The sequence below is a fragment of the Antechinus flavipes genome, chromosome 1, assembly GCF_016432865.1.
Source record: "Antechinus flavipes isolate AdamAnt ecotype Samford, QLD, Australia chromosome 1, AdamAnt_v2, whole genome shotgun sequence".
Taxonomy (NCBI): domain Eukaryota; kingdom Metazoa; phylum Chordata; class Mammalia; order Dasyuromorphia; family Dasyuridae; genus Antechinus; species Antechinus flavipes.
Window position 1 is genome coordinate 93757412 of NC_067398.1, and position 27516 is coordinate 93784927.

Genomic DNA, 27516 nt, shown 5'->3' on the forward strand with positions numbered 1-27516 from the left:
CTAAATTCACATTTTATAAATATGCTCTATCAGTCCTTTGAATAATACCTCCCATCACTGGTATTTCCAATACCCAATGTTTTCTGTACATTTTATTAAGATACTGCATGCTTCAGGAGCTGCTGCCAATGATGCTTTCTGGGTAGCATTGTCTTATTTAAAGGCTGATGTATATTCTGCATTTACACTACAGAGTGGTGAATTTGCTAACATCAGTAATTATGTATATATTGCTATTTAAAGTTTGTATATGTATATAAAAAAATTTTGACTAGAGATTATTTCAGCAGAAATGTTTTGTAAAAATAATTCCATGGCACATTTTCAGCACTTTTTTTCAAATCAATCTTTTATTTCTTTATTTGAGCTCAAATGTAGGATTTCAGAAAACAAAACTCAAGAACTCTTTGGACATTGTTGCCTTGAGCAGCTTTTGCAAGTAAAATATTTCTGTTAAGAGGGCAATTTTTTTATAAGGAATGAGTGTCATTTCCGCCTTCAGCAGCACATGCCAAAATGTTCCCTAGTTTTAGTTAAAAACTACTGGTCTTTTAAAAAATGGCTAAAATTGTAATTTTTGGATACAAACTTGTAATATGCTACAGATAATTTCTACATGGTACATAGAATGTTGAGTTATTTAAACATTTTATGTTTAAAAAAACTAGTATTTTGGATAGTAATACAAGTCAGAAAATTAAAAATAAGATGCTGCATACTTCTTCATTCAGCTTATTATCAAATATAATAATCCAATCTCTGATACTTAGACAATTTCTTAATGTATTATTACTCTGTCTTTATTAAGACTTTGGAAAAGGTTTTATGCTATTATTCAAAATGAAATTTGAAATCAAACCTTGTAACACTGTACAAAATATTTTATAAGGTCCAAATATTATATACATTCCATTTTTCACTAATAATATCATTCAAAAGAGATAAAAAGTGTTAAAAGCCAATTAGTGCATCTGGCATGTTTCCCCTCCGTGCCATACTCATGATTTCTATAATTCACGATCCACTAGCTATCTTTTTTTTGATTATGTCATGATGTTTTTCTCTGAGAACAAAAGGCTAACCATTATGGTGGAAGAGGATAGAAGTAGAGGAATCCTGATCTTAGGTGTAGAGAGCCACAGATAATGAGGAACCCTGGGTGACTTATATAAGACTTCAGCCCAGAGGAATCTGCTGACAGTCCTCTCAGACTTCCTGAGAATCCGGGGAGGAGGGGGTGACAACCTGTGTTGTGATTAAGCAAAGTGATACCAAGTGGCAAAGAGATATTTACACATAGCCCTTGTGCAGCGAGGTATGGTTATGTAAGGGTATTCGGGTATATAAGGGAGAGGGAATTTGAAATCAACGGACTCTATGTTTTAGCACCCAGTTGAGTCCCACCTATTCACTCCTCCACTAAGACCAAGCACTTGGGCTAGTCCCAAGATCCTCCAGAGAGCTAGTCCAGACACAACATTAGGGAATCTTTTGTGCTAATTTTCAAAATTACTTGTTCAGTAAAGTTACCACAGTTGATCTCATAAAAAGGCATATCATGTATTTTGGTTTTTATAAGTATTCTTAACTTTGCTTATGATCATAATTCACTTGAATGAAAAAGCTCTCAAGTCCTTAACATTTGCAAAGCACAATGCTAAACCCACTAAATTAATCCACCCATGAAAGTGTCACTGGTTATTAGTAAGAACTGGATCTTGAAAGAACTTCTTACAGGTCCTACCAAGATGAAAACATTCGAGTGCAAGCTCAGGCACAGGCTGTGTTTGTTGTCTGGAGATTACTCAAGTTCAGAAAGGACTGATTTAACCATCCATTAAAGCATGAAAGAGCTATAATCTTCATGAATTGAAGGTGTATCCATGCCAGTGAAATCTAGTTCCTTGAGGTTTTTAAGTTAACCTATCCATTCCACATACTGCATATGCAGTGTAATTGCTTTCTTATTTGAAGAGCACCCTCTTAATGATAACAAGGACACTGATGTGTCACTGACTACAGCTCTCTGAATCTGTTCTTGCAAACAGAGATCACCTCATCCCACTCTAGGACACCCTCCACTCAGCTTTCATGTTGATCTTCCTGAATGACAGGGTCGGGAATCCTCCCCTCCACAATCAATAAACTCCCATGGCATGCCATATAGAAAAAAGCATGTTTGCCTTTTCAAGGCTTTCACAACCTGAGTCCTCCCTACCTTTTTTAGTCTTCTTGCACTTGACTCCCTTTCACATACTCTGATCCTACCTCTAAAAGACTAGACCTGGATGAGAGGAAATTACAGTTAGCAATCGTAACTGTGAAAAAAATTCTGAATCAAGTTTCTCTTATAAAAGTGTCATTTCTCAAATATAGAGAACTGAGTCAACTTTAGAAAAATAAGAGCTATTTCCCAATTGAAAAGTGATCAAAAGAAGTTACTTTTCAGATGAAATAATCAAAGCTATCTATTACTACATAAAATATGCTCTAAATCACTATTGGAGAAATGAGAATTAGGACAATTCTGAGGTACTACTTCATACTTATCAGACTGACTTAATGGACAGAAAAGGAAAATGACAAATGTTGAAGGAGATGTGGAAAAAGACATCGATGTACCATTGGTAGAGTTTTGAACTGATGCGAAACTCTTATCTTCCCCAAAATCCATCTCTCCTCTTAATTTTTTATTTATATATAGGACATCACGGTCCTCATCACCAGATTTGCAACCTCAGCATCATCCTTGGCTCTTCAATCTTGCTTCTCTGTTTCCAATTATTTGCAAGATCTTATCTGTTCCACCTCCACAACTTTAACCCTCCTTTTCTCTCTAACGACATGGCCTCCTCACTTGAACTCCTGCAATAGCTTTGCATTGGACTCCTTGGCTCAAATCTTTTGCTTCTCCAATCTATCCTTCAAAAACTGCACGTGATATTTCTAAAAAAACTAAGTCCCACAACTTCAATCACCTCCTCAAAAAGTTTCAGTGGCTCCTTATCACTTTTAGTACAAAATATCAACTCTTCTGACCTTTAAAATCCAACCTACCTTTTCAGGCTGACTCAGATTATTTCCTCTCACTCTCAACAGTACAGTCAAATCATTCTATTTGTTATTGATCACATGGGACACTATCTCCTGACTGCAGGCATTTTCACAGGTCATTCCAATTGGCTGAATGCTCCTCCTTCTCACACCTACCCCCACATTCTGAACTCAGCTCAAATTTCATATTCTGAAGGTCTTCCTAGTCTCCCCACAATTCTAGCCTAATACCCTCCCTCTGAAATTATCTTCTGTTTACAAATATTTAGCTCTTATATATGCCTAATCATTTGCATGTTGTCTTACTCATTAGAATGAAAGCAAGAGACATATTTTGCCATTCTTTGTAACTCCATAACTTAGCATGATATCTGGCACACAATAAGTGCTTTATGAATGCTTGTCAACTGATAGGAATTGCTAGAATTTCTAGGGTTTAACAGGAATCTTGTAGAAGCTCATATCAAGTACTATCTCCTATCAGAAGCCTTGTTTCATTCTGCCCCAAAGCAGTTAGTGATTCTTCCCATGCCCAAAATCACTTTGTATCTACCTCTCTGTATATGTCATTCCATCTCCACCCTACTCAGCTTCAAGTAGAACATATAAGCTTCTTGAAAGCAGGAAATATTCCTTCGTTTTTGAATCCCCAAGATCTAAAAAATTGTTTAGTAAGTACTTAATAAAAATCTGGTGAACTGAATTCAGTTGTTCAAAGTCACAACAATAGCAGAGCCAGAATTTGTATTCAGGTCCTCTTATTTCAAATTCAATCTCTTTTTAACTCAACTTCATTTTGCTTGTGATTATAGATGAGATTGATAATGAAAAGCCACCTAGATGCACTGGAGTGATTTCACACATTTAAAAAAAGAAAATGAAAAAAATCTTTCAGCATACCATAAGTGATGAATAAATTACTTTAATGTTAAAAAGTCTGTATCTAATACAAACAGAAAACAGCACAGGGTTTCAGCTACAGTAATTTTGCAAACTTCAAGAATAATTTTTAACACTTTATCACACACTAACTTGATGTAAAATGACCAGGTTATTTAGCCTGACATTTAGATCTTTTGTATATTACTATGAAACATCAAAATACTAAGAATATCAAATGTTATACAGAACTCTTACTCAATGTCTTTTGAAAAATAAAAATATTAAAAATATACTTATCATTTCATACATATCAAAAAGCTATGTTGTTCTTTTGCAAGTGCTTAAAATATAGTACCTGTAATGTTATCTTCATAATAAAACATTCTGGTTATCTGTAAACCAGTTCCTTGGATGGAATTTTAATGTTCCTGAACCATGTAAAATGTCTAGTGCTTGTCAATACCTGTAATAGCAATAGGTCCATAGTCTTAGGATATGACTATTCATATCAAGTATCACTAAGAATTAAAGTATTAATTGGAACTTGAAACCACAGTATAAAGCACATAAATCTAACATTACTTAAAAAAAAATTTTTTTGTCAAAAAGGAATTGGACTTAATGCCACTATTCTGTGTTCAATTATTATCATGTGTTTTTATTGTTTCTATTTGGGCATTTGGTAATGACCCAAAAATCAAGAGTTATTTAAAGTACCCAACATCAGATTTTCACATGGAGGTTAACTTGTTTTAATTTAGATGATATATTTATCTGTAAATTATGAACTCTAGACTCACAAAAACTGTTTTGCAAACAACTAGTAAGGAATATCCAACTAAAAACAAAAATGCCACAATAAAAAATGTTTTCTAAAAGGGATTTTTATTGCTATTTTAAAAATATAATGTACTTAAGGATTGGGATAATTCCTTCAAGTGACAACTAACACAATGTATTCAGCTTAAATTCTTTAGCTTTTCTTTTCCCTTAGTTATGTGAAATGTTGATAACAATTAGTGATTTCTCCTACAAGTAGTACAAATGTACTTTATGAAAGAAAGAGAGGAATAAATTCTTAGAATGGAAGATATAAGATTAATAACAAATAAAAATTAAATACCTGATTTATTTTGGAAGGAAAAAAGTGAGGGTTCTTTTTAAATATAAAGTAGACTTTAGCTAGGAACTGCACATTGCTAATATCCTGTCTCAATAATATAATTATCTAAAATTTCAGATACATTTTATGAACAATAGATAGAAAAATGTATCTAAAACTAACTGGCAATATAGTTTCACTCATAATACAAAATACCTTACTAAAACTTTATTCTTCCCCTACATTGCATAAATAAATGATTGACAAGTTTTCACACTTTTTAAATTATAGAAGGTAATGGTATACTTCATATGCAAATTAAAAAGTACATGAAAACTGCTAAGGAAAAAAGAAAACATTTATTTTTTTGTTACTTTATAAATACCTTTTAGGTTTTGCGAGCACTTGTAAAAACGTTAGCTTTATTTCATCAATATAAAACTATTAAAAATGATCACAATAGAATCTTTTATATTTAACTTAGAAAAACATTTTTACATGATACACTCATAACAACCAAGAAATTACAAGCTACAATGCCACTTTTAAAGGGCTATAAGTATCCCTTTCAAGCAGAAGGCAATAATTCCTTTCGGTCACCTGCATTTCCTTACATATAATCTTTACTTCACATCATTTACAATAGAAATGTTTATCACAATTTGTGAGGTAAACAAGTAAGAAAATGTTTTTTGGCAACCTAAAGCTCCCCAAGTAAATTTATTCTGTCTTCTTATTTTGTTTCTTCTTATTTTCACCATTGTCTATATAGGGTTTTGAGTTTGTGCTTGTACCATTGAAAGATGATTTCAAAGTACTTCGCAGTAATGCTGAAGCCTCAGGTTGCCGTAAGCCAAATAGCATTCGACCCAGTATAATTTCAAAAGGAGTGAGGGGAGAAGAGTTACACTTAGTGAGCATCATGGTTATCTGGAAAAAAACACAGTTAAATTTCAATTTCAATATAGCATTTTGGTAGTTTCTATAACTGAAAAGAGATAAGTAAAAATGATGCAAAATATGTTTATAATCAATGACAACAGTACCTATAATAAAAGCAAATGAACTTTGCTGTGTGGTAAATTAAGAGGCAAGCTCTAATTCTGACGAATGACTAGTATCATCAGAAGACAGCACTAGCCCTGGCTGGTGCCATAGATAGTGGGGATGTAGAGTAAATCTATGTCCTAAAGGAACAGTAGGACTTAGACAAGTCCTACTTGTCTACACATAAATGAGCATAAAGACAAAGATTGAGATAAAGAATTATAATTTTCTTCTCATAAGTGGATAGGTATAGTGTAAATGGTTGTGTAAATTACATGTTTTAAACTATAAGTGATTATTTTTCCCCCTTATATTGTGCCCCTTATATTGGCTTACTTTTAAATTTTGTCAATTTATTTTATTTTATTTGTTCATATACAGATTAAAAGTGATAAGTTGTAGTAAATAGAAAGCCAGCCACAAAGCAAGAAAATCCTGGGTTTTAATGCCACCTTTGCCCCAACGAGACACAGCCATTTAATCTCTCAGGGTTCAAAAAACTCTCTAACTCACTAAGCTGTAGAAAAGTTACAGCCCTGGAAGTTCCTTAAACCAAGGTATTCACAGTCACAGTCCAGATATTTACAAAGAGACTAAAATTCAAAGGAAAGGAAGAAGAGAAAATATAATTACACCAAGCATCCCAAAGCTGGGCAAAAATGAATTATCAAGGGTTAGGTATCCCTGCTGATATTTTAAGGTACTCTGAAAGATCCTTGGGATAGCCCAACTGTCTTGTGAACACTTGGAAATAGAGCTAGACTTATATTCAAGAGACTGATTGATCCACTTTGTCACTGCTATATATTTTGCAAATGTGGACTTTTCAGCATATCAAATTTTTCAAAAGAAGGATCCACTAGTCTACTTGCATTGTGTTGATATTTATCTTCCTCTTGAATGGGTATAGAAACAGCCTTTTGTTTTCCCACAAAGCCAGGTTTATTAACCAAGCCTCTAAGAATATCTCTCTTGAAGTCTAAATTACAGAGAGAAAACTAGCCCTTAGATACCTTCTTATAAGGCATCTAATTTAAATTTCATATTCAACAAATGATTTTATTTTCCCCACCAAATCAATTATTCCTAGTCAGTGTTCTCAAGGGAAAGGGGGTCATTTTAAAAATTAAAATATTTATATTTAAATTTATATTTAAAAAGCAAAAGAACAAAAAGTTATCTCCGTCTGATTGGGGAAAGAAGTTACATACTTTTTCTCTTCTTTGAAATAAAGGCTCTAGAAGAGTTTAGTGTTAAAAGTAAAGAAATGCTATGTATCTCTCTCTCTCTCTTTCCCTTCTTCAGTTCTTTTTGGGGTAGCTGAGAGATATTAGAAAAGTAGAAATCACTAAAGCCAAAAAAAAAAAAAAAAAGTTGCCCAGAGACCATTAGATGCCTCTCTAATCTGGAAGATGAACAATATAAATCAGAAGTAAATGTTCAATCAGTTTATGTTTAATATTTTAAGTGGAATAAACTATAAGCAAAATATTAAGAATTTACTGCAAGTTGAATCAAAGAATCTCAGAGTTGGAAAAAAAGATTTAGCACTAATTGACATCAAATTATTGCATAACTTGTTTTAACTGTTACTTGACCAAGGAATTTACAAATATTCTACTTCAATAAAGATCTATACTTGACATTTCAATTAAGCTAAAATGTTATTTGTATAAAGATATGGACTATTTATAAATAGGATATTAAAATTCAGTATTATAAATCACTGATGAAAGAGAGGCCATAAGTACTTGTGTTTAGAGACAAATAATTTTTTTTTTCCCTAAACGTTCACATTGTTCTTCAAACCAAATGATTAGGGAGCCACTCTATTTGGTAGAAACATTCATCTTTACTGAAAAACTTTAAAAGAATTAACAAAACTTTTTAAAAGCTGAATCTGCAAACCCAAACTCATAGAATGAAAAAAATTTCCCTCCCTCAAATTTGAGTGAGAATGAGAAATACATCAGAAGGGAAATAATAAGTTAAAAGGGTGGGAGATCAATGTCCTTAATTTTCATTTTCTCCTTCATTTGAAAATATTTTCCCCCATTCCTCAAAGAATGATATGAAAGAATGATCTTACTGCAATATGCGACTTTATCAAGTCCTCTGATGTCAAAGTTACCTCAAAGAATCTTAGAGCTGAAAATGATAAGCAGGAAAATCTATAATCCAGCATATAAAAAAGAAATTCCTCCACAAAATCCATAACAAGTGATGTGTTGGGTAACTTGTACTGAAAGGCTACTCACTAGTATTGAGGCAGATTATTTTACTTTTAGCTAGTCCTAATTATAAGGAAGTTTATTCTTAAAATTAATCTGGCAATTCTCTCTTCTATCCATCATTCCTAATTCTGCCCTCCTGGGAGTACAGATCAAGGTTAATTCTTCTTTCATCGAAAGTCCTTTACATTCTTAAAGACATTTGCCTTAAATCCTCTCTTCTATAAATACGCTTAGTATCTTTACATAATCCTCCTCATCCTTTATGCAGGTGACTCTGAAATCTCCATCTCTATCCCCAACCTGTCCCCAAAGCTAAAGAGTATCTTAACCTGAATGTTCTGCAAAGACTTCAACAAAGAAAGAAAGGGAAGGCACACTATGGTGCAGAGTAAAGAGATGGGTTTAAAATTTGGCTAAACTCAATCCTGTCCCTTTCTCTGCCTCCTTAATCTAACTTCTTCATCTTCTAGGCCTCCATTTCCACATCAATAAAATGAGGGGCCTTGAAAAATTTCTTACTAGCTCAAAATCCTATCAAAGGGAGTAAACATTTATGTACAAAAAAATTATAGCAGCTCTTTTTATAGTAGTTAAGAATTAAAATTATCAACAAATTGGGAAACAGCTGCACAAATCACTGTACGTAATAGAATACTACTGTGACATAATGAAGATGTTAGATGGCCCAGTGGTTATAATATTTATTAGGCCTGGAGTCAGAAAAATCCTGGGTTCAAATCCAATTTTAGACACTCACAATGTGAGCACAGGCAAGTCACGTAACCTGGAGAAGAAAATGGCAAACCCCTCCATTATTTTTGCCAAGAAAATCCCATGAACAATAAGCTAGAGTCCACAGGGGTCCCAGAGAGTTGGACACAGATCAATGACAAAAATACTGGAAAAACTGTGCCATAAGAAAGAATAAAAGGGATGGCTTCAGAGAAATCTGGAAAGATTTGTGTAGATTGATTCAGAATGAGGTAAGCAGAATAAAGAGAATAATTTATACTGTAACTACTACACTGGAAAAACAAAACTTTTGATAAACAACAACATTGATCAATGAAATGACCAACCATAATTCTGAAGCCCAAATGAGGATATGCTACTCATTTCCTCAGATGATGAACTCAGGATGAAGATTTTGACATATTTTTGGACATGCTAATGTGGCACTAAGTTCTACTTGGTTATGCATATTTGTTACAAGGGTTATGATTTTTTTCATTTTTTTCCCCAATTGGGTAAAAAAAGGGAAATATAAGAGATTTTTGTTCACTTTTTTAAAATAATTTTTAAAACAGACAATCATCTATGTTCCAGGTACCAAAAATGACAAAATATGAAATCTGAGAAGATGCTTCCCAAAATTCTTTTTTATAAAAAGGAGGAAATCCTTCAACATAAAGTTCTTCTATAGAAGATTTTGGTAAAAGATATGAACTGCAAAGCATAGATAAGCTATGGCAAAATGAAATAATAATAACTTTTTAAAGATGCCATCCAGAAAGGTAGTAACTGGAGTTCTATTGTGCAGTGTCTGTCAGTGGATTTTGCTTAAGGGATATATCCAAAAATGCTGCAATGTAAAAACAGAAGACATCAAGAAAACATTTTTAAAGGGTTTATGATATGTGTTGTTGGAAGGAAGAGAAACAGACAGACCACATTTTCTCAGTTCACCTATATATGCCTTGAATATTTAGGGTATTTGTGCCACAGACTATATCATATAGATATTACAAATGTCTTATGGCAATTATCTCTGTTATTAAATACCAAACTATAAAATGCATTCATTTTTAAGATCCTATAGATAATTTTTAATGAGAAAAATAATTTCTATTTAATGTGAGATATAATTGCAAAATTATTCTTGGTTTAGACAAATTTCCTTAATACTACACTATGTTCCCTGCTAAAGAAGGACAGAAAAATAATGCTTTCTTCTAATTTATTCTATAAAAAGAAAAGCAGGGTGATAACTAAAAAGAGCACTAGATTTGATTCATTAATTTAACAAGCATTTTAAATACTATTTTCAAAATATTGCAAGAAATCAAAAACAAGCCCCTGTCCTTAAAAAAAAAATGAAATTTTATTGATAAGAAGGACAAGAAAATTTGTGGAGTTGAGAGTACCAACAACTATTCTTGAAGGAGAAAACCTGTGTTCAAATCCCAGCTTTGCTACTCTCTAAACAACCTCTCTAGGTTTGAGGTCCTCATCTGGAAAATAAGAGCCCTGAATCTCTAAAAATCTGTCCATTAATGGAGCTATGTTCCAATGGTCCACTCCCAAATATTTCCCGAGCTCTGATGTTCTCTTTTCATAATAGCACATGTGCATGATTGGTGCTGCTATCTAGCCCTGGGCACCACTACTCTGTCCACATTAGGCAGTGTAGACCCAATCTGATTCAAGCTACCCATAACTTTTTTCTTCTGATCCTTGCAAAAGCTGGAGATACTAGAGAAAGGTAATGCTTTAAGAATAAAACTCTACTATCTTTGTATCTATATTCTACTACCATGTCCTGTTGAGCAAGTTCAGCCACAAAAAAAATCCTGCTGATGCTTAAACTTCATGTAATTCCCCTAAGAAAGAAAATGGCAGATCCAGGAATTTGTAAAATTTAATTTTAAAGTATTTTAGATTCTTACCTTCGTGACAACAATAAAAAAAGTATAGCAGAACATAAGACTATGTTTTTCCATTGGCAGCTTCTCTATATGCTGTAATGTGAAGAGAACTGACCCCACCAAAGTTATCTTCACAGTGCTGAAAATAAAATGAATTTTAATTTAGTATATAATAATACCTAGATTATTATTCATCACAACTTTAAAGACTTAGTTTGATAGTGCTATAAAATTTTATTTTATTTTTTTTAATATTTTATTTTATTTTATTTAATAATAACTTTATATTGACAGAATCCATGCCAGGGTAATTTTTTTACAACATTATCCCTTGCACTCGTTTCTGTTCTGATTTTTCCCCTCCCTCTCTTCACTCCCTCCCCTAGATGGCAAGCAGTCCTATATATGTTAGATATGTTGCAGTATATCCTAGATACAATATATGTTTGCAGAACCGAACAGTTCTCTTATTGCACAGGAGAATTGGATTCAGAAGGTAAAAATAACTCGGGAAGAAAAACAAAAATGCAAATAGTTCACATTCGTTTCCCAGTGTTCTTTCTTTGGGTGTAGCTGCTTCTGTCCATCATTTATCAATTGAAACTCATTTAGGTCTCTTTGTCAAAGAAATCCACTTCCATCAGAATATATCCTCATACAATATCATTGTTGTCGAAGTGTATAATGATCTCCTGGTTCTGCTCATTTCACTTAGCATCAGTTCATGTAAGTCTCTCCAAGCCTCTCTGTATTCATCCTGCTGGTCATTTCTTATAGAACAATAATATTCCATAACATTCATATACCACAATTTACCCAGCCATTCTCCAATTGATGGGCATTCATTCAATTTCCAGTTTCTAGCCACTACAAACAGGGCTGCCACAAACATTTTGGCACATACAGGTCCCCTTCCCTTTTTTAGTATCTCTTTGGGGTATAAGTCCAGTAGTAGCACTGCTGGATCAAAGGGTATGCACAGTTTGATAACTTTTTGGGCATAATTCCAGATTGCTCTCCAGAGTGGCTGGATTCATTCACAACTCCACCAACAATGCATCAGTGTCCCTGTTTTCCCGCATCCCCTCCAATATTCATCATTATTTTTTCCTGTCATCTGAGCCAATGAATGACAGGTGTGTAGTGGTATCTCAGAGTTGTCTTAATTTGCATTTCTCTGATCAATAATGATTTGGAACACTCTTTCATATGAGTGGTAATAGTTTCAATTTCATCATCTGAAAATTGTCTGTTCATATCCTTTGACCATTTATCAATTGGAGAATGGCTTGATTTCTTATAAATTAGAGACAGTTCTCTATATATTTTGGAAATGAGGCCTTTATCAGAACCTTTAACTGTGAAGATGTTTTCCCAGTTTGTTGCTTCCCTTCTAATCTTGTTTGCATTAGTTTTGTTTGTACAAAGGCTTTTTAATTTGATATAATCAAAATTTTCTATTTTGTGATCAGTAATGGTCTCTAGTTCATCTTTGGTCACAAATTTCTTTCTCCTCCACAAGTCTGAGAAATAAACTATCCTATGTTCCTCTAATTTATTTATAATCTCGTTCTTTATGCCTAGGTCATGGACCCATTTTGATCTTATCTTGGTATATGGTGTTAAGTGTGGGTCCACTATAAAATTTTAGAATTGAAGAATCAGACTAATAATTCATGGATATATATACATATGGGGGGGGGAGGAGAGGAGGGAGAGAGAGAGAGAGAGAGAGAGAGAGAGAGAGAGAGCAAGTAAAAGCTCTCATTAAAATTTACCAAGCTCTTTCCTTTAACAATCCTGTGAGACCAGGATGCAAATGCTATCATCCCCACTTTATAAATGGGTAGCCACAGGAATATCAAAGCCAGTTTAAAATTTTCAAAATTTCCTTCCTGTCATATTGTTTATTTGTATAAAATTTTAATGATAGTACTTTATTTATCCATACTTGCAACTAAGGATAAACTTTATATAAATAAGTAAAAATTACCCAAACTCCTAGAAAACCATATTATATAAGCATTAAGTTATCTGTATGTTTTATTACACTGTGAAAATAAAAGTTGGAATTGTTTTGTAATTTAATCATTGAAAACTGGGATGTCAAATTAAATCAAAGTTAGGTCTGCCTAAAGATCCTATCAGGACAGTGGATGTAGTAAATTAATTTCTTGAAGGCAAAAATCCAAAATATTTGATGTGAAGGATCAAAGAGATCTTTTACAGAGAGACCAAAATGTATATATAGCAGCTAAATGTAGATTGTAAATGTGATTATTTGTAAATTAGTGTAAGAAGAAAGATTTGACACTAAGGAGGCAAAACACTGAAAATAGTGGTTTTCTTCTGAAAAGCTTCATTAATTTCATCATATCTCCATATCATTATTCCTTTCACATCATCAATGCTGAACAGAATTTATCAATATCCATAATTTACAATTTAAGAAATAAACTTTTAAAAATTATAGGATCTACTTAAGTTAGTAGCAATCTTGTACTATGAACTCAAGACAATGAAAAAGCTATATGACATGGGAAACAAAAGATAACTGAGAGTATTAAAATTTTGAACTATATTATTTTTATTCCAATGTAAAAATAACAAAGGCTCATACATTTGACTTTTCAACCAAAAGGGATCTACCCCAAATCATCTAAGAAATGCTCATCAAAATAATTCAAGAATATTCTGTCTCTAAGGAAAACATATTTTAGTCATCTTAAAAATCTAGCAGAATAACCAGAAAATGAGTGAAAAAATAACTTTAAAAGTATGTACTTGCTTGAATAAGCAAATATTATTGAATTATAGTCAAAATTAAATTCAGTTGCCAAAATAAGAAATATTTTTGTCACCTTTTCTTACTAAGGACAACTACATTAAAATGTAGGTCATGCTGACTTTACAGATGATAGTATATTCTTAAGTACTATTACACATGCAATCTTGATATACATTTATAAACATTCATATAGATGACACTTATAAGCATAGGAATGATTTTAACTTCTTTTTCTTAACACTGACACTGGACTCTAAGAATAAAATCTATGCTAGAATACAAAAAATGGTATTAAAAAGAAGCATGATAGCCATAAAGTAAATTTATTCAGTGATATATACATATTGGAATGAGTCAATGATCCAGTTATTTGAAACAAGATGAAAGCAACTAGTACAGAATTATAAAATTATGGTAAAAAACTTTATCATTTTGATGTTCAATGAATGCTGATTCTCCTTTAATATGATGATGCATGACCACAGATTTTAATATTAATACAAAAACAATGACAAATCATATCTTGATATGTCTTACAAAAAATAGTAGAAATACCAGGTTAGATCACATTCAGGTAAACTTATTAATAGTCTGTCTCTGATAGTGGCATCAAAGAACCAATATATTTTGAAATAAGAATAAATGCAAGATGATAACTCGCATTTAAATAAGACAACATTGTATAGTAGAAAGAGTATTGGACATGATGTAAGGAGATCTAGATTTAAATCTCAGCTCAGACATATTCTGACCCTAGGCAAAGACCCTTGTCTGCAAAATGGGAATTTTTTTTAACTATGTAGCTGATAATAGTCAATGAGTACTGGGTGTTAAAAGTTCTATATAAATGCAAATTATTATTGCAAAGTATTTGATTGTTTCCTAAGATAACTAGATCAAAAGTTTAAATTATAGCCTAAATAGCCAGCCCCAATAATCCACTATGGAAGGTATTTACTCATGAATTTTATCTGCTTTTTTAATATAACCTTATTCTTTCTACCAATAATACCTCTTCGTAGTATCTGTGAATAGTAAACATTGAAAAGTAGCATTTTCTTTTATTTGTCCCACCTTCTTTCAAGTTGCAAGGAGCTCCCCAATTCTGAAAGGTTTTTAACATCTAAATTTACTCTGTCCATACATTTTTTAATTTTATGAACTTCCATCTTATATCTCCTTATACTTTGTCTTTTTATATACTACAGAATCCTATTTTTTACAACTGTTTTCATTACAAGCCCTCCACCACCTTAGTTTTCCCATAGTTCACTATCTCTGAACTTTTTTCCTTCTTGGGGTAAAGTTCCAGCATACATGACTTCATTTTCAGATGCACCATAGTTTTATGTAAGGTAAGAGCCACCAGATGGCAGTGGAAAGCTAGACTTAAGAACCAGCAAAGATTAGGACTCAAATGCCAGTCCTGACATTCATTAGTTGTATGACCTTGAAAAAGTCAATTTTATTCCTCATCTGCAAATAATAATAATAATAATAATAAAACTTGCAATGCCTTACCTCACAGAACTATTATGAAGAAAGTTTCTGTAAGCTTAAAGCAATATACAACTGTGAGTTGCTTTTTTTTCTGCAACACATTGGGCCAAATTCTTTAACCCTTTAAAGGGTTCAAAATAATTGCTAAAAAAAATTTCATAAACACAATTTGGTTCATTTCTTCCAGATATGTTGGTGTATCATTATCCACTGAGAAATTCAATCACCACTTTCTGAAAACGAATCAACAATAAATTGTGATAACTACTAGCTATCACATCAACTCAATATTTAACTACTGGGAGGTTTACCCGGGTAACTTGTCATTGAGATCACTTATAAAAATGCTTATATTTTTATTTCCTATTTAGTGACAATAGATTCTTGTGTGTATCTATATATATGCATGTATGTATGTGTATATAGAGAGAGAGAAAGAGAGAGAGAGAGAGAGAGAGAGAGAGAGAGAGAGAGAGAGAAACTATAACAGAGAGTTGTTTGTTTTTATTTTTAAAAATCTTTTTGTAAAGTCTTTAAAAAAATTTCAGAGACTAAAAAAAATAGTTTTTGGTTTTGTTTTTTTCAATAATTCTCAAATGGAACCTCCAAGGTATCCAGTCCAATCGCCTCATTCTGGAGATGAGGAATCTGAAGCCCAGAGAGGTTATACAAATAGCAAGTATTTAAAGGTGGGATATGAATCTAGGGCTTTTGACTCCTGGGCCAGTATTTCTTTTAACCCCCATGTTGCCTCCTTATTCTATCTCCTAAGGCTATAAGATTTTAGCACTTAAATTTCACAAGTTTAATTTTCTCAAATTCATATGTATAATGAAAGACATTCAATGACCCCAATAATAACAAGATTTTATTTATAATTACACTAACTTACTAGGACATCTCCAGAAATTTGCTAGTTTCAGGTTTCCAAGCCCCTTTTAGCAATTGCTCCAGACCTGTGATTACATTACCACCAGCACCTAAAAACCCAGAAAGTAATATTATTTAGATTAGATTTATTGACATGACTGAGTAGAATCAAATGAAGACAATTCTATAACATCTTTCAGATGAAAAATCTAACAAGAAGTTTCAAATAAGTAGGGTTAATTCCATCAGCAAATAAGTATGGATTATCATAATTACCATACTTTTCAGTTTCTAACAAATGACCACTATACCTGAGAAAATGGTAGTCTTATGCTTTCACTGTCATAACAATTGTGTTTCACATTCCATTAGCAGAAGAGGTTAGAGCTACAAACCCAAATCTCAGTAGGGTTTTATAACTGACCAGAAGAATTATCCAGATATTTCACAAGTTTCCTGTGAATATTGGTTTCTCGCTTTTATTTTTTATTCATGCAGGTATACATAATCACCTAATGTAAAGTTACAAGAATGTGCTAAATTAATTATAACTCAAACATATACTACTAAACTCATAAAGAACCTGAACAGAGAAATGGCATCATTCCCATTAAAATGAAAAGCTCAAAAATAAAATGCAATTTATCAAGAATAGCACAATTTAAACATTACCGAAGAAATCAAGAATTCCAAGTGATTCTAAATATATCATTTTCAAATTCTTATACTACATTTTCACTTCTTTAAATTAGCTTTATATCTGGCATCAAGTTATAAATAGCTATAAGCTTTTGTGGCTATGGGGATTCCTAATCACATAAATCCTAAAAGCTTCACATTATGCCAATCAGTCTTTCAATAATAATTGGTTATGGCAATTTCCAAAATAATATGAAGTTTTCAAGTCCATAGAGAATAAGGAATCTAAAAGTAAAAATTTCTTATTCTCAAAACTTTCCCATTAATAGAGCAGATGATTCCAAAACAGTGACTAAAAGACAAATCAACATTCTGGTTTATTAGATACTAATTTATGATGTTAATATTACCTCGGGCCCATCCAAGAGCTATCAACACCATCCAGGAATCCGTGTAATTCTTACTAGTATGTATGATTCCACCCATGATTTTCCAAGTTCTGGTTACTTCCTTCATTCCTGCAGCCAAGAGTTGAACAGGCAGGAAACAATAACACTCGGAAACTATGTCATATGGACAATAAAATACAATATACCTGAAATAAAATTTAAAATATTTTATATGTAAATAGGGAAACAAGAATAGAAATAAAAATCCAATGTGTAATCATGAAGCAATATTGAGTGTCCATTGTGGCAAACCGCTATACTAGGCATCAATTTGGAACTACAAAATAAATGGAGACATGGGACCTACCTTCAAGGGAAGAAAGAGAAATTTACCAAAACAGAAAAAAAAGCATTCAAACATATATAAGACAACAGAAATATAATATTTACGTGGCCAACCAAAACTAGTAAATAACATAATCCAATTGTATGGGTAAATTTTTGAGTTTCTACAGATTTTATGTCTAACTATTTTCTATCTTTCTCATTGCCTGGCACAGTGCATGTACATATAAAACATGTTCTTCTGTAGGATCTTACATATTGTAGGAGAGGGAGCTAAGGTGGCAGGACAGTTCTCCACAACTACAAAAAGACCTGGAAAAGGCATATGAAGGGAAAAAAATCACAGTGAATCATTTTATCAGGTCAGGTTGACATAGGAAAACAGGAGATTCTCTACTGGGGATGAGGTCTAGCCAGGGGTTTGAAGCTGAGCAGAATATTCAGGGACTAAAATAACCTGCTCATTTCTGGTGCAGGAAGCACCAGGGCAGGAGAAGGTCTAAGGGAGTCCTTGAACAGTAGTGTTGGAGGCATAATAGGTGCTATCTAGCAATACTGTCACTACTCAGTTCCTAAGATTCAGATGATTTAAGGAGAGAATATGCACATAAAGGCAGTGAAACAGTAAGAAGCCCTAACTATATACTAAATAAGGAACAAGCTCAGAAGCAAGAATTATTACGTGGTTCCAGTTCCAGGAGCACAATAGGGACTCAATTATCCTTCAGCCCTAGCTAAAGTCTGTAGCATACTAACCTCGGAAAATACTCCAGACCAAAAAGGATTCACTCTGAACCTGCAAAATCTCCCAAGTTGCTAATAGTGGCCAGCAGCAATTTATTGAAAATATTAACCAAGGACAGGACAACAGAGATCTTGCTCAGACTCAAATCTGCAGAGTTTAAACTAGGAGGGAAATTAGTTTGATCACTCCAAATCATAACACTTTGAGAGTAGTGAAAGCTCACAGTCAGAGATATCCCTGAGATCCTGGAATAACATTAACATTCAATATCCTAAGAAAGCAACAGAAGAACTGAAGAGAACAAAAGCTCATTCTAGATACCCCCCCACCCTCACCCCAGGAATAAGCAAAATCCAAGTATAACAAAGTCCCAAGTCAAGCTGGAAGAATGAACAATTTTAAATATATATATATATATATATATATATATATATATATATATATATATATATATATATATATTATGGCAACAGGAAAACTCAAGAAACAAATGCAGGAGAAAAGAATGATTCTAAAATATACAAGCAAAGTGTCAAAGAAAAAACATAGTTTGGGTACACGTTCAACCAGAATTACTGGAAGAGGTAAAATTGAAGTTTAAAGGGGTGAGGTGAAGGAAGAGGGGGAGGAGAGAGATAAAAAGACAGATAGAGGGAAGAAGGGGAGGAAGAAAGAAGTGAGGCTTGGAGGAAGAGAGAAGAAGGAGAAGGAAAAAATAAGAATACACACACACAAAGAATTGGATATGGAAATGTATTTCACACAAAAGGGAAACAGAAAAGAACTGAGGTGAATAAAAGAAAGAGAAGATAAGGGAGAGTTTAATCAGAAGCAAAACAAACTCTTAATGATCAAAACAAAGAGAAAATAAAGTATAAGAGAATAAGATGGAGGGAAAAAAACAATTAATGATCATAATTATGAATATGAATGGGATGAATTCACCATAAAAAATGCAAGGAGAGTAAAATGGATTAGAGACTAGAATTCAAAAATATACTGTTTATAAGAAACACACTTGAGACAGAACACATCAAGTTAAAATAAAGGACTGGAACAGAATCCATATTGCCTTGGCTCCTATGTATGTGGTGCGGATTGAAGGTGACAAAAACCATATAACCATGCAGACTGGTAAGTTCTATGACTTCAGCTGAATCCTCCCTGTTTCTGGTAGGCCTTTTTACATCTCAACACCAAGTTATTATCCTACTCCCCACAGTGTTTCTTCCAAACCTTGTCATCCTTTCCTCAAAGTCTATGGTTCGTCTTCTCCTTCATTTTCTCACCTCTTATTTTACTGAAAAACATGAGGCCATCTGCCACGATCTCCCTTTTCTCCTCTCTCTGTCTCTCACATTTCCCAGATGACTCATCCATGACATCCTCCTTTAGCTTGGACTCCCATTAAGAGGTGCCCCACTTTCCCCTAGCCAGAGCCAGCCCCTTCAGGTGCAAAAGTGATTCTGTTCCATCCTCAAACAGATTCCTCCTCACTCTCTCTCACATTTCTAGCCAGTGTCCACTGACTCTTCCCCTGCTGCCTTTAAATATGCTCATGTCTCCCTTATCCTCCAAAAAAAAAAAAAAATACTTGCTTAAACTATCTATCCCTGCTACCATTTCATATTTCTAGTGCCTTTTGTAGCTAAGCTCCCTGAGAAAACATCCACAACAGGTGCCTCCCCTTCTTCCTCCTCCATTCTCTCCTCAACCATTCAGTCTGGCTGCTGACCTTATCACTGCTCTTCTCCAAAGTGAACTGCCAAACCCAATGATCTTTTCTCCATATCACCCTTCATGACCTTACCATTCACCTTCTTCTCCCTGACAACTCTCTTCTCTCTCAGTTTCTAGGACACTCCTCTCTTCAGTTTCTCCAGCTACTTAGATGGCCATTCCTCAGTCTTCCTTGCCGGATTTCCATTCCAGTTATTCCCTCTCACTATGGTATCACATAGGGCTCTCTTATAAGCCTTATTTTCTTCTCTTCCCCATATTATTTCATTTGGTGATCTCATCAATTTATCAATTAAATCTCTGCTGATGATTTTCAAACCTACTTGCCCAGCCCTAACCCCTCTGCTGACCTCTAGTCTCACATCTCAAACTGCCTATTATACATCACAATTTGGAAGTCCTATAGACATCCTAAACTCAAATATTTTCAAAACTGAACTTAGTATATGTGAGAATAGAATATGAAACAAGATCTTAGTGACTCCAAAGCCAGTCTTCTCTTTGCTGCACTAACCTGCCTCTTAATGTTAGGCCGCACTAAAAAGAAAGTGTATAGGTCACATTAAGTCATAGTTCCATTATATTCTTTATTAGGAATATCTAAAGTAGTATGTTCAGTCTTGGGTGCTACATTTAAGAAAAAGAACTTGAATTGGACATAATTATATAATGTATATATATACACATATATACATATATATATATACACATATATACATATATATAATATACATATATATATATGTGTGTATATATATATATATATATATATATATACACATAATGCATCTAAGAGAGGGCCAAGCAGTTGGGTGAATTGTAGTGAAGAATAGGAATGATTAGATGGAAATAAAAAGGCTAGCTTTAAATAAATGAAGAACTGCCATAAGGAAGAGCGGTTAATTGGGTCTTGTTGGTAATTACACGGAGGTACATACTTGGTTCCAGAATAAGAAGGAAGTATCTAACTAAATTCAATAATTGTCCAAAAAGTAATGAACTATCATTAGTGGAAAGTATACAACAGACCCTGAATAACAAAGGATGTGGAATGAGGGATTCTTGGAAAGAAATGGACAGGATGACTAGGTGACATGAGGTTCCTTCCAACAATTAATATTTTTAAAAGATATTTTTGGAAGCCTACTATGTTTAAGATACTGATATGAGCTTTGAGATAAAAAAAAAATGGATAATAACCCTGCATAGGATAGCCTTCTTTCTCATTATACTGGTCATCAGCACTTTGGGTTCTGAAGATCCAGACCTCCTTGACTTAACTTTGGAAGACTGAAGTGGGCCTGAACCAATGCCTTGTCATATCTTGTCATCTGCTGTCAGCCAGCTATACTGTTGGACACTGCTGGCTTTCATTATCACCATCATCAACATCAAATATACTTAATTAAAGGTATCCATGGTTATGACTGGGTGCTAAGGATGCCACAAAGCAAGTGACCCTGACAGGAATCTTTTCCTGCGGGAGGGTGGCACCCCCCACAGGGTCAGAAGGAAGAGGCAATAAAACAGGCAAATGCATAGCATAGGAATAAAACAAGATGGGTTTCCAGCAAATAACAAAGTCCAAGAGCTCCATACTTTATTCCAGCATGGGGTCATGGAAGTTCTTGGTAAGATAATTTCTGAAGTTGGAGGGAGGTATAGAAATATCTTCACTCCTCCTCTCTCCCCATATGGAGTATTCAAAAAAAAAAAAAAAAAAAAAAACGAGCCCCTCTGGTAAAAGAGCTTGCCAAGCCATTTTCAGGGTTTCTTGTCACCCTTTGGAGTCTAACTTTTACCCAACTCCCACCGAGGTTCCAGGAAGCTGCAGCAGTTACAGCAGCCACACCCCAGCCAATTGTCTCAGCAGACTGGTCAAACTGGTGGGGGATAGCCAAGAGGCTCAAACCCTTCAAAGAATTAGGGAGATCTCCCCAAGCATGAGAAGACAGCCCTGGGAGAGTGGGTGATGAAGGCAGTAAACATCATGGGGTGCTTGGAGCTCGGCCAGACCCTAAGAATACCAGTCATCCCCGGCAACCAGCGGCCATCCTGACCCTTCTCCTACCACTGGTCTTTGCTAACTCTGGAAAAGAGTGAGGCGGAAGCCTTTGTACAGCTCTGCCTCCCCAAATTCCAATTCAGACACAAGCCAAGACATTACCCCATCAGGTAGTTGGTCCTCTTTTAAAACAAAGGAGGAAAAACTTTTCCCCATGCCCTCTTCCTTTCCAAAATGGCCAATCACTGTTAAGGGTAGCACCGATCTCCCGGCGTCCTCATCTATTCCTCCTCCTTTCTCATCTCTCACATCCAATCTGTGGTCAAGGACTGTATTTTACCCTTACATCTCTCAAATATGCTGCCATCTCTGCTCTCATACTGACATCATCACAGTGCAGCTGTTCCTCTTGAGAAGCCCAGCCCACTATCAAATTTTTCCCACTCTGTCCATCCTATACTCATGCTGCAAAAATGACTTTCCTAAAACACAAGTCCAGTCCTATCACTCCCACACTCAAACTTCTGTGACTATCATCAACATTAAATATCAAATTCTCCATCTTTTAAATAAGTTTTTTATAATCTACTGCCTCTCTAACTTTCCAGTCTTCCTACATCTTACAGCCCTCCACATACTCTTCAATCTAGTGACAATGGCCTCCATTACATTCCTCAAACAAGATACTCCATCTCCTGACTCCAGACATTTTCAGTGGCTATCTCCATTAACTGAAATATTCTTTCTTCTTCTCCACACCACTAGACTTCCCTCAAGTCTCAGTTAAATTCCACATTCTACAAGATGGCCTTATCAATGCCACTTAATTCTTCTATTATCTCCTATCTATCCTGCAATCAATCAATAAACATTTATTACTAAGTGTCTAAGTACTGGGGATATTTAAGGAGGTGAAAGATAGGCCCTGTCTTTAAAGAATTACTTTCTAATGGGGAAAACTGCATATAGCTTATTTGTACACAGTTGTTTGCATATTGACTAGCTGATTTTTGCTATAGTCAAAAAAGGGCAGAAATAATTTCTTTCAGACAAAACATCGGCAAAAATAGACCTAGGAGATAAAGAGGTAGATTATATTTTGCCAAAAGGTGCCATCAACAATGAATTAATATTGATACTAAATATGTACACACGATACATAATAGCAATTAAATCCATAAAGGAAACTTTTCATGAAGTACAAGGAGAAACAGACAATAAAATTATTATAGTGGAAGAATTAATTTGTCCCTCTCAGATCTAGATAAATCTAGCCAAATAAAAAAGAAAAAAAGTTTGTTTTTTGTTTTTTGTTTTTTTTTTTTTTTTTATAACAGACAGATTAGACCTCTGTGGGAAACTAAATGGGATAGAAAAGAATATACATATTTTGCAACTATGAATGATACCTTCACAAAAATTGACCATACATTAGGAGATGCAAACCTCACCAACAAATACAGAAAAGTAGAAATTTAAATGAACCTTTTACTGAGCATAATGCACTAACAATGACAATCAATATACAATCTCTGAAGTAAAAATTACAAATTAACTTGAAACTAAATAATGTAATCCTAAAAAATAAGTATGTCAAAGAACAAATAGAAATAATGAAAAATTGTTTTTAAAGCAAATTCATTCACATTTGGGATGTAGCTACAGCAATAATTAAGGGAAATTTTAGATCTTTAAACATTTTCATAAATAAAAAAGAGAAAGACTAGATCAATGAATTGGACAAGCAATTTTGTAAAACTAGGAGAAAAAAACATCAAATTAAAAACCTTCAACTACCAAAATAGAAATTTGAAAAATCAAGAGATAAATAAAACTGAAAGCAAAAAATTAACCAAAACACTGAATAAAACTAGAAACTATTTTTTAATCACTAAAATAAAATAAACTATCAACTAACTTGATTTTTAAAAGAAAATCAAATAACCAATATTAAAAAAGAAAAAAGTTAATTTAAAACCAAATTAAATTATTTTAAATTATTAAATAAACTATTTAAAATTTAAATTATTAAAATAAATTATTAGAAACTATTTCACCCATCATATATCCATAAAAAACACTCTAAGTTATATGGATTAATATTTACAAAAATATAAATTGCCCAGATTAACAGAACAGAAAATAGAATACTCAAATAACTCTATTTTAGAAGCAGAAATTAAACAATCCATAAATAAAACTCTCAAAATATCCCAAAACTAATCTAGGAAGTAAAAATAGAAAAAGAAAACTATAAATATCCCCAATTAAAACTGACAGGCAAATGTTAAATAAAATATTTGTGAAGCAACTATAGCAACATATGACAAAGATTTTAATCTTTGATCATAATGACCAGTTTGGATTTGTGCCAAGAACATATGATTGGTTCAATATTAGGAAAGCTATTAACATGTTAGTAATAACAACAACAACAAAAAGAATCGTGAACATATGGAGAAAGGCTTCTGACAAGACACAACACCCATTTTTGTTAACATAGACATATACATATATACAGACATACATGTATTGGAAAAACAGAAGCTTTCCTCAATATGATAAGCAGTATTTTTCTAGAACCAAGAGCTAGTATTAACTATAATAGGGATAAATTAAGTGCCTTTCTAATAAAACTAAAGTAAAAATGCCCATTATTATTATTACTATTCAACTAAAAATGCTAACTATAGAAATAAAACAAAAAAGAAAATGAGGAACTATATGCAGCCAAAAAGTAAATTAAAAGTATCACTTCTGATAATATGACAGTTTGCTTGGAGAAACCTAGACACTCAAGGAAAGACTAGATGAAACTATTAACAACTTCAGCAGAGTTTTAAGACATGAAATAGACCCACATAAACAATCAGAATTTCTGTATATTAGCAACCAAATCTAGAAGGAAGAGAAAGAGAAATTGTAATTTTTAATTACATATACTACTATTTTAAAACTTATAGATACTACTACTTAAAAAACTAGACATTTTATAAAATAAAATTTGGGAATCTACCTAGCAAAACATACATTAAAATTATATGAACATAATTACAAAATATTCTTTACACAAATACAGACATATTTAAATATCTAAAGAAATATTAATTGCTCACAGGTAGGCCAAATCAATATAATAAAGTTTATTGCTTTTCTTTCTATCACCATCATTAAGCACAGTGTCTAGTACATGTTGTTGTTCAGTCATGTCCAACTCTTCATGATACCATGGACCATAATATGCTAAGCCTTCCTGTCTTCCACTATCTCCTAAAAATTGTCCAAAGTATATTCCCTATTTCCATGAGACTATCCACTTCATCCTCTGCTTTTCCTTTTAAATTCAATCTCTCTCAACATCAGGGGCTTTTCCAATCAGATCCATCTTCTCATTATGTGAAATGAGCTTCAGGTTTAGTATGTGAATTTAGTATGTGAACTATTCCAGTGAATAATTTCTTTAACTAAATATTGACTGATTTGATCTCCTTGCTGTCCAAGGGATAAAAGTCTTCTCTAACACAATTCAAAAGCATCAGTTCCATGGTGCTCAGCTTTCTTCATAATTCAACTCTCACAATCATACATTGCTACTGAAAAAAATCAAAGTTTTGACTATAGACCTTAGTCGGCAAGGTGATATCCCTGCTTTTTAACAAGCTGTCTAGATTTGTCATTGCTTTCCTTCCAAGGAGCAAGCTTCTTTTAATGTCATGGCTATACTTGATGTCTGCAGTGATCTTTGAGCCGAAGAATATAAAATCTGACACTGCTTCCATTTCTTCTCCCTCTATTTTCCAGGCAGTGATGGGAAGCTGTTGTCAAGATCCTAAGTTTGGGTTTTTTTTGTGTTTAACATTAAGTTTCAAGGTACTTGTAAACAAATCTCTGTCCTATAAGCATGTAACCTTGTATTTTCTCTTGGTAAGATCACACGTGGGATTGCACCCTCTTTGAGGAGTAACATATTAACATCATTGATAAATTAAAGATTTGGCCAAAAAAAAAAAAAAAAAAGGATAATAAGAATGATTGAAAGAGGACTCTAAGTTCATGCCATATAAGAAATGGCACAAGCTGTTTTACCTGGAAAGAAAAGATTTAAGGGTCAAGGACGGGAACAAATGCTATCTTCAAATATATGTAGGGATGTAATATAGGGGCAAAAAAAGAATATACGTTTTCTTCTTGAATCCAGTGAGCAGTGCCAGCAATAAGAGGTAATAACTACAAAAGAAAATTGTAAAAAAAAAAAAATATATATATATATATATATATATATATATATATATGGTAGGATAAGTGATGCTGGAAAGAAGTGGATGCCAAATTAATGATACAAAGAGAAATTCCGCCATTATAAGGTGAAGATGTAAGGAGAGTTATACTCAATTAACACTAAAAATTGGGCTAGAAGATGGGCCCAGTGATGTCTGTGGTCTATAGACAAAGAATTAGATTAATCCAATCTTAGAGCTAAAAGGGAATTTAAAATATTCCCTATTTGCAAGTTACTTTCTTTAAGGATTAGCTTTCAAAGGGTTTGTTTTCTTTTTCCCTAAAAAACAATCCTGGAGCAGCTAATTGGTGCAGTAGATAGAGCATTAGTCTCAGGAGAACCTAAATTCAAATCTGGACTCAGAACACTTAACACTTCCTAGTTGTGTGACCTGAGACAAGTTGCTTAATCCCAACTGCCTCAGAAAAAAAAAAAAAAAGAAAAAAGAAAAACCTATCTTCACAAATTCTACTCAAATAATGTCATTAAATCAGGTTTATACCTCTAAAATATTATGGCTGTGTGAATATAAGCAAGTCAGTGCTGTAGACAATGTAGACAATTCTCCAAGACTAGAAGATGCAAAGGTGTTGATTTGAGGGAGTAGAGGGAGCTTCCTCATCTGAGAGTCCTCTATTAATGGCATCATAGTTCTCTATCCCCCCTCCCATCCCTATATAGATCAATCAACCATAAAGACCTCAAATTAGTTCAACATTAAAGCCCCACTCAGGCAAAATACAAACAATAATAATTACAAATTAATAAATAATATGAAAGTCTAACTCAGTTATTACTATCAATAATAACAGAAGTAATTATAATAAGTTTCTTTGAATATTCCCATATTTCATTACAAGGCAATCACAGAATGATACACCCACCATACATTTAATCCAACTGTGGTCTTAGTAACATTAAACATAACAAATATGGCCGTAGAAAGTACAGCACAAGCATATCCTTAATAATTTTCAGAAATTTAATTTTAAAGCTAGAAAACAGCTCCAATATATACAATCTTCCAAACATTAGTTATCATAAGTTATTGTTCCTCATTACCATTAGATAGTGCTAGTCCACAAACAATATGATTATTATTACTAGAGTAAAAGACAATAAGATCTTTTTCAATCTATCCATATGAAGGATCAACTGAGGCTCACAATCCACCAGGCCAAAATATTACATTACTATTCACAAGCTAGAATCAGATGAGGCAAAAATCATGACATACTAAAATTTGAAAACA

The 27516-nt window shown here is 33.3% G+C and overlaps 1 protein-coding gene across 1 annotated transcript in view; it reads right to left on the reverse strand.

Annotated features, from left to right (window-relative positions):
* Positions 1-3960: 3960 nt before the first annotated feature.
* Positions 3961-27516, reverse strand: part of TMEM38B (transmembrane protein 38B) — a 52480-nt gene continuing 28924 nt past the window's right edge. The window contains exons 3-6 of the mRNA XM_051986949.1: positions 17172-17356; positions 16145-16232; positions 10986-11103; positions 3961-5968 (exon numbers count right to left, since the gene is read on the reverse strand). Coding sequence (XP_051842909.1) covers positions 5759-5968; positions 10986-11103; positions 16145-16232; positions 17172-17356 — 601 coding nt within the window. The 3' untranslated portion in view covers positions 3961-5758. The remainder of the gene's footprint in view (positions 5969-10985; positions 11104-16144; positions 16233-17171; positions 17357-27516) is intronic.